The sequence below is a fragment of the Bombina bombina genome, chromosome 1 (genome assembly GCF_027579735.1).
Source record: "Bombina bombina isolate aBomBom1 chromosome 1, aBomBom1.pri, whole genome shotgun sequence".
NCBI classification, from domain to species: domain Eukaryota; kingdom Metazoa; phylum Chordata; class Amphibia; order Anura; family Bombinatoridae; genus Bombina; species Bombina bombina.
The window spans coordinates 169,734,974-169,744,088 of NC_069499.1; the positions used below are offsets into that span (position 1 = coordinate 169,734,974).

General features: G+C 36.9%; 1 protein-coding gene across 1 annotated transcript in view; it reads right to left on the reverse strand.

Annotated features, from left to right (window-relative positions):
• LOC128636570 (carbohydrate sulfotransferase 8-like) overlaps nucleotides 1-8,424 on the reverse strand; it is a 110,715-nt gene extending 102,291 nt beyond the window's left edge. Inside the window, exon 1 of the mRNA XM_053689565.1 lies at nucleotides 8,074-8,424. Coding sequence (XP_053545540.1) covers nucleotides 8,074-8,185 — 112 coding nt within the window. The 5' untranslated portion in view covers nucleotides 8,186-8,424. The remainder of the gene's footprint in view (nucleotides 1-8,073) is intronic.
• Nucleotides 8,425-9,115: the final 691 nt, after the last annotated feature.

Genomic DNA, 9,115 nt, shown 5'->3' on the forward strand with positions numbered 1-9,115 from the left:
ATATATATATATATATAATATGTATATATTTAGTGAAGAAAATATGAATTTCAAATATTTCTACAAAACATTTTTATGTCTAAATACATATGTATGTATGTATGTGTGCACATACATACAGTATATACACATACAAACACATAAATACACATATATAGGCATCTATACATACACACATACAAATATTTAGAAATATTTATTTACATTTTTATTTATACACAGCTTTGAGTCCTTCCATGTCCAACACCTTGTCATATACCATATCCCTTTTTAACCCTTTTAAAACTTTTTTCAATATTAAACTGATATTTTTTATTAAACGTGTTTATAAATGAGTGTAGTAATTTTAGCGCAGTCCAGCAATTTTGTTATTGTTGCACTGGTTATATGTTCGTGTAACAACTGTTTATCAATAGCCAAACTCTACCCACCTTTTGTCTAATATTAAAGTGGAGGTAAACTTTGATGAATCAGTGTCCTGTTTTTAAAAATAATATTAAAGACAGGGGCACTTTCAATCTTTAAAGTTTACATTTCACCGTTTTTGTAAAAATACTTACCTTTTATTCTCGAAGCCGCTTCAGCACTTCCCCCACCCGTCGCAAGTCTCTTCTTACGTCACCAATGAAGAATCCGGATTCCTCCTATCACGGCGTAGCCTCAGGCAATGTTTGCTCTAGGAGGAAAGCCGTGATTGGAGGAAGCAAGATTTGTCATTAGTGACGTATGAAGAGACTTGCAACGGGTGGGGGAAGCGCTGGAGCGGCTTCCAGAATTAAAGGTAAGTATTTTTACAAAAACGGTGAAATGTATACTTTGGTGAATGAAAGTTTCCTTGTTTTTAATAGTATTTTTAAAAACAGGGCACTGATTCATCAAAGTTTACCTTCACTTTAATGATCCAATACAGATACAGCTACATATGGTCATTATGTTTACAAACTATTCATTATTTTGCAGTTCTTATCTTATCATCTCTGCTTAAGCCAATTAGAAGCAGGTATGGGACAGGGTTAGGCTTGGGAAGCCTACTATGTACACTATCAGTTCTCAGAATTTGAAATCTCTTAAATTTCAGACAAATTACAAGAAGAGGGGGCAAAATAAATAAGTAAAGTATATTGCTATATTTTTTGCTACCCATAATTGAGCATTTTTTATTACAGTTTCAAAGTGTTAACTGTCCATTTAAAGCTGGTAAATGTTAGATTGGCCAGCACAAAATTGCAGCAGCACCACAGGTAATCTTCAAAAGAATCTTAATTTTCCACAAAGTGGGAGCAGGTATTAAAAGAACAACGTTTCGGGTTACAAACCCTTAGTCATGTTCATACAAAATGTACATATCCAAGTCTCCTTAAATACCTATAGGCAGATAAAGCAACACCTCTTTAATTAACATTCTAATTACACAAAATGTCTTAGCTCTACTGGCCTCTAGTGGCCTATACCTATAGTAATAAAAAAATGTTTAAAATTAAAAACACATCAACACACAAATGTTGTCAGCAAAGGATCTAATATCCAGAATAACAAAGATAGTGTTTAAGAAAAACCTTTTCATTTAAATTTCCAAACCTATTAGTAATTCACTTTTTACATAAATATACTGTAATCTAATTTATTAATCCAGAAAGCCTCTCGCTTTTTGAGGAGCAATTCTCTGTCACCCCCCCCCCCCCCCGTCTTGGTACTTGTATATAATCTATTATTTGAAATCTCAATTGCGCAATCATGTGGCCCTTATCTAAAAAATGATATGAAACTGGGGCATTTAAATCCTTATTTCTAATATTGGATTTATGTTGAATAATTCTGTCCCTGACCCTTTGTGTCGTCTCGCCAATATAAATTAACCCACACGGACACCTAATCAGATAGATTACAAACTTGGCATTACAGTTAAAATAATCTTTGATCCTGAATTTCTGTCCCGTGATGGGATGAATAAACAAATCTCCTTTTATTATATTGTTACAACTAGAGCAATTAAGGCAAGGGAAAAAGCCATTATTTACTGAGGTAATGAACCCCTGTTTAGATTTCTTTCTACTGCCCACATGTGCTTTAATAATTTTATCCCTTAAACTAGGGAGTCTAGTATAGGCTGGCATGGGAGGCTGATGAAATGTTTGCACCTCTGGATTACATTCCCTTAGGACATGCCAATGCTTCTTAACAATTTTTTGTATTTTTGGATTTACGGCACTGTACTGTGAAATAAAAAACATCATGTCAGGGTCATTCTTCTTCCTTAAATTATCATTGTTAACCCTTCCTTTAGATGTTTTTAATACTCTATCAATATCTTCCTGAATCATGTCATGGGGATAACCACGCTCCACAAATCTATTACCCATCTCTTTCAGTCTCCTAAGTGCAAGGGTTTCATCCTTTACAATACGCCTTACTCGGAGCATCTGACTGTAGGGTAGTGACTTAACACGAGCAGGGGCATGAGCACTAGTAAAATCTAACAGGCTATTCCTATCCGTATCCTTCCTGTATAAATCTGGATTAATAAATTAGATTGCTTAATGCCCAATGGAATGAATAGGGAATTGGATTACAGTATATTTATGTATAAAGTGAATTACTAATAGGTTTGGAAATTTAAATGAAAAGTTTTTCTTAAACACTATCTTTGTTATTCTGGATATTAGATCTTTTGCTGACAACATTTGTGTGTTGATGTGTTTTTAATTTTAAACATTTTTTTTATTACTATAGGTATAGGCCACTATTATTATTATTATTATTATTATTATTATCGGTTATTTGTAGAGAGCCAACAGATTCCGCAGCGCTATAAACAAAGGGGAAGTACAACAAAACAATTATAGGGTAGAGGGCCCTGCCAAGAGTTGCACTGTTGTAGTTAGTCAGCTCTTAAGAAGGTGATCTACAAACAGCTGGACTATTAGGCTTACGTGCTAAGAGGGTTCAGGGGATTGCAGTGGAGGAGAGGAACTGGTATTAGGAAAGGTTAGCGTAGGTTGTATGCGTCCCTGAACAGTAGAGTCTTTAGGGAGCACTTGAAGCTTTTAAAACTAGAAGAGAGTCTTGTGGAGTGAGGCAGGGAGTTCCACAAGATGGGAGTCAGTCTGGAGAAGTCCTGTAAACGGGAGTGTGATGAGGTGACAAGAGAGGAGGAGAGTAGGAGGTCATGAGCAGAGCGAAAGGGATGGGAGGGAGAGTATCTGGAGACAAGGTCTGAGATGTAGGGGGGAGCAGTGCAGTTGAGGGCTTTGTATGTCAGAGTGAGAGTTTTGTGTTTGATCCTAGAGGCAAGAGGAAGCCAGTGAAGGGATTGGCAGAGAGGCGCAGCAGATGAAGAGCGACGTGTAAGGAAGATGAGTCTGGCAGAGGCATTCATTATGGATTGTAAAGGAGCTAGGTGGCAGGTGGGGAGACCAGAGAGGACAGAGTTGCAGTAATCAAGGTGGGAAAGAATGAGAGAGTGGATTAAAATCTTAGTTGTGTCTTGTGTAAGGAAGTGTCTAATTTTAGAGATGTTTTTAAGGTGGAAGCGGCAGGCTTTAGCCAATGACTGAATGTGAGGAGTGAAGGAAAGATCTGAGTCGAATGTGACCCCGAGACATCGGGCGTGCGGGGTAGGGGTAATGATAGAGTTGTCGACAGTTATAGAGATATTGGGGGTGGAGATTTTGGAAGAAGGGGGGAAAATGAGGAGCTCAGTTTTGGAGAGATTTAGCTTGAGGTAGTGAGAGGACATCCAGGAAGAGATGTGAGAAAGACAGTTAGTGACACGGGTTAGCAAGGAAGGAGATAGTTCTGGTGCAGAGAAGTAGATTTGGGTGTCATCGGCATACAAATGATATTGGAAACCGTGGGACTTAATTAGGGAACCTATTGATGATGTATAGATTGAGAAGAGAAGGGGACCGAGGACAGAGCCTTGCGGTACTCCGACAGAAAGTGGTGACGGGGCAGAGGAGGCCCCAGAGAAGGCTACACTGAAGGTACGGTTTGACAGATAGGAAGAGAGCCACGAAAGGGCTGTGTCACAGATGCCGAAGGATTGGAGGGTTTGGAGCAGAAGAGGGTGGTTGACAGTGTCAAAGGCTGCGGACAGATCAAGGAGGATAAGCAGAGAGAAGTGGCCTTTTGATTTAGCTGTAAGTAGGTCGTTGGTGACCTTAACAATAGCTGTCTCTGTGGAGTGATAGGGACGAAATCCAGATTGCAGCGGGTCAAGAAGGGAGTTTAACGTAAGGAAATGGGATAGGCGTGCATATACTAGTTTTTCGAGAAGCTTTGAAGCAAGAGGGTGGAGGGAAATTGGGCGGTAGTTGGATGGGGAGGTAGGATCAAGGGAAGGTTTTTTGAGCATAGGTGTGACCAGCGCATGTTTCATCGATGAGGGAAATGTACCAGTGCTGAGGGAGAGGTTGAAAATGTGTGTTAGTATAGGGGTAAGGGTAGCAGAGAGAGAGGGGAGCAGCTGTGAGGGGATAGGGTCAAGGGGACAGGTAGTGAGGTGAGAGCGTAGTATAAGTGCTGAAACTTCGTCCTCAGTAACAGGGGAAAATGAACTAAGTTTCAGGTTATGAGGGTTGTGGTTGAGTGAGAGTATTTGAGGGGGGGAGAAAATGGAATTGTGTTGAGAGCTGATTTCATGTCTGATGGAGTCAATTTTGTTAATGAAGGGACTGGCAAAGTCTTGGGCTGACAGAGAAGTTGTATTAGGAAGTGGGGGAGGGCGGAGGAGAGTATTGAAAGTGGAGAACAGACGTTTTCGGTTTGAAGAAAGAGTAGAGATAAGAGTAGAGAAGTAGTGTTGCTTGTGGAGATTAAGGGCAGAGTAGTAGGAGTTCAAGATGAATTTGTAATGAAGAAAATCAGCTGAACTCTGTGATTTTCTCCAATGCCGTTCAGCAGTATGACTAGAGGCCAGTAGAGCTAAAAAATGTTGTGTAATTAGAATGTTAATTAAAGAGGTGTGGCTTTACCTGCCTATAGGTATTTAAGGAGACTTGGATATGTACATTTCGTATGAACATGACTAAAGGTTTGTAACCCGAAACGTTGTTCTTTTAATACCTGCTCCCACTTTGTGGAAAATAAAGAGATTCTTTTGAAGATTACCTGTGGTGCTGCTGCAATTTTGTGCTGTATTATTTTGTGGGATTTTTGCAGTAATCCCTTGACAGTGCGTAAACTTTTATGGGTTTAGAGTGCTGGATATTGAACTGTTTGTATCTAAATGTTAGATTGGGTTATCATTACATAGAGCATTAAAGGGACACTGAACCCAATTTTTTTCTATTGTAATTCAGAAAGAGCATGTAATTTTAAGCAACTTTCTAATTTACTCCTATTATCAATTTTTCTTCGTTCTCTTGCTATCATTATTGGAAAAAGAAGGCATCTAAACTTTTTTTTGGTTTCAGTACTCTGGACAGCACTTTTTATTGGTGGATGAATTTATCCACCAATCAGCAAGGACAACCCAGGTTGTTCACCAAAAATGGGCCGGCATCTAAACTTACATTCTTGCATTTCAAATAATGATACCAAGAGAATGAAGAAAATTTGATAATAGGAGTAAATTAGAAAGTTGCTTAAAATTTCATGCTCAATCTGAATCACAAAAGAAAAATTTGGGGTACAGCGTCCCTTTAAATATTACAGCATTTCAAGACCATATATAGGGGATAAATGGATGTGTTATGCTGTTCTATTTTTCTTTAAACTCTTATTATCCACTGATTATTTCTTAAAGGGACATAAAACCCATTTTTTCTTTCTTTCATGATTTAGATGGATCATGCTATTTTAAACAAATTTACTTAGTTTTTGTGGTATCCTTTTTTTTATTTTTAAATGTGATATATTTTATTTATTCTAACTAATCTAACTAAATATAATGTTATGGTTAAGCCAGCAAACCATAACAATTAAGGGCTAGATTACGGGTGTAGTACAATTGATTGAGCGCCAAGCGTAATCACGAGATTGCTGTATATTTTGATCTTGACTCTGTATTAAAAACAGAGCGGTATTTAAATTACTTCAAAATCTAAATATATTTTACAATCCCACACATTTTCACGGATATCACTTTTTTTTAACAAATAAACGCTAAAGTGAGAGATTAAAAAAAGAGAGACAAAGCTCCCAACTGAACCCCTGATGTGCGTTTAACAATAACGCTTCCTCCGAAAAATTATATCCATGAAAATTTGTGGGATTGGGAAATAGATTTAGATCTTTACTTGCAGCAAGCCTTGCACTGTAATGTTAATACTTAATACTGCTTCCGGATTGTAGGAGCATAGCTTATTGTTATTTAGCAAGCTGCTGCAGTATGCAATATCGTCATATTCACAATTCCCACATTTGAATGGTTAGGGTATCAATATTATGGCAAGTGACATAGCTAAGGTTTAAGTGACTGTGTGACTGTTTACTTTTAAATAAATGTGTGTTTGATGATATGCAAATTTAATTCAATTCATATTGCTTCAAAGACAGTAACTACTTGATAGAATACAGGGTACTCTTTTAGGTTGTATGTCTATTTACAATTACATGATAATTGATAGGGGTTATTAGAGTAGGGGGCTTATTGTGATGGGGGTTTGCGTGCAAGTATAGGTGTCAGTTGTTTTTTTAACATTGCTGCTCCATTGAAGTCAGTGGGGTGAATCTGATATTGAGAATACGGTAACCTCTGGTAAACTTTTCACACTGGTCAGTCATTACAACTAAGTGAAATAAAAACTGAAAGGTCCTCCATTACTGCAAATAGTTTAAAATATATATGTTGAGATAACATGAATATATACACATATATTTACAACAAATCAGTCCAATTTATACAGGGCTACTCTAGGTATCAGAACCCCAATTTGTGCAACAGCAATAACTAAATATAAGAATCACAGATAATTTATCCCAAGAAAAGACGTTAGAATACTTAGCCAAATTCTCTAATGCGTGCTTTGTCTCTCTGTCCAAATTCAGCCATCTTTTAGTAGGAGGAAAAGAGATGACAGGGAGTGTTACTGCCCCCCCCCCCTCTTTTTAAGCCCAGTTCAATAGGGTGTGGCCTATTATATACCATTTAAATGCATTATGGGAGTATACTCAGAATAGGCCAAAATCTTTTTCTAGATGACAAAGGTGTATAGGGGGAGGCCTTTCTTACATGAAATTGGCCTGGTGTTTTAAACAGTTTGCTTTAAAAAGTGGCTAAATGAATATCCCAGGGAGAAATATGTCATCATACTTTGTTGGAAAGCAGGAAGGCAAACTCAGAAGTGTGCATGTGTCTGAAGCACTATATGCCAACAGCAAGAATGTTATACTTAGCAAGAGCACTAGATGGCAGCATTATTTCCTGCCTTTTAGAACATTTTAGAATTTTAGAATTATCTTGATTAATTTTTAATATAATCGTTATTTTATACCTTGGCATGTGAATGTGTGAACAGCAACATAAGCACAGCTTATTTTCACTGTGCTGAACTGCAAAATACTAAAGAGACAATACAGCCAAAATGAAACGTTCATGGCTTACATAGAGCATGCAATTTTAAGAAATATTTCAATTTATCTCTATTATAAAATGCACTTTGTTCTTGGTAATCTTTGCTGAAAACATATCTAGATAGGCTTAAAAACATCAATGCACTAGTGGGAACTAGATAGTATTTGGTGGGTACACACATTTGCCTCTTGTCATTGGCTAACAAGATGTGTTCAACTAAGTCCCAGGATTGCATTGCTGCTTTGGAGATAACTTTAACTGTGTGTTTAATCCCATTGAATAAGTTAAACACATACTTATATACAGGCATATATGTAATAGTAAAATACCCAAACACTCTATGGCACTTTTCTTTTTGTACTTTTATGTCCCTAATGATAGAATGTTCACAACAAGGTGACGGCTCCCCTCAACCTCCTGGGTCCTGGATAAAAAGCCACAGGTTTAGTCCAGGGTAGATTTTAAGGTGGTTTCAGGTAGGACTGAGCTCCTTATCTGTGACTGTCACACAAAGCATATAATACATACAACAGAACAGAACACTGATTATTACTTACCAAAAAATGGTTGTTCCATATATTGAAAATGAAAGAAAAAGCTAATGACTATGAATGTAAAGGTTGTAAGCAAAATAAATATCTTTAAATAGGTCTTCTTCATTTTGTACATTTCAAAACCACATGTGATTGGCTGTTCCAACGTCCAATTCAGTCTCTGCAACAGAGTAAAGAGAACACATTGAATCTGGAAGATCTCTCTTACTCAACAGTTATAAATAAATTAAAAAAAGACAGTTATGTGCTACAATGTTGACTATGGACTTCATGAGACCTAAAAGGGCAAAATGAAATTGCTCCAATCTGTTAGAGCATTTTTTAATGCACTGTTGCTTTCATACAGCTAAAAGGTTAAACACAATAAAACACTACTGCAGCCTACTTGAACACATCTGGTGAGCATATGTGTGTGACCACCAATCATTTGCTAGATCCTAGTAGTGCTTTACTGATCCTGAGTCTACCTAGGTATGCTTTTCTTACATGGGCAAATACTTTAATGATTCTCTAAAAGGGATGGCACAGATTACAGGCGTACAAAAACAGTGGGAATATTTATAACGATATTCAAGATTCAATTAAGCCCTGTATTAGGTTTGTTTGTAACAGAAAAAGAAAATCAATATGGTTTTCAAGGAAAGTAGCGCAAAAAAGTTATAAGGGCTCAAAGATATGAGGTCTCAGGTGTTAGAAAAAAAAGGCATGCAAAGAGATACATACATATACATGTCTAAAGATGGATATATATGTATATGTTTATATGATTGTGTGAATATATGTATTTATTTTTATGTATGTATTTATATGTGTATTTGCAGATATTTATACACATATAAACAAATGCAAACACATACAGTATAGATATATATATATATACCGGTATATCCAGTCGTATGAAAATGTTTAGGCACCCCTGACAATTTCCGATTTTCATTTATAAATAATTGGGTGTTTGGATCAAAGATTGTTCAACATTATGGTTTAGGGGAAGGCTACAAAAAGCTTTTGCAGAGATTTAAGCTGTCAGTGTCCACTGTGAGGA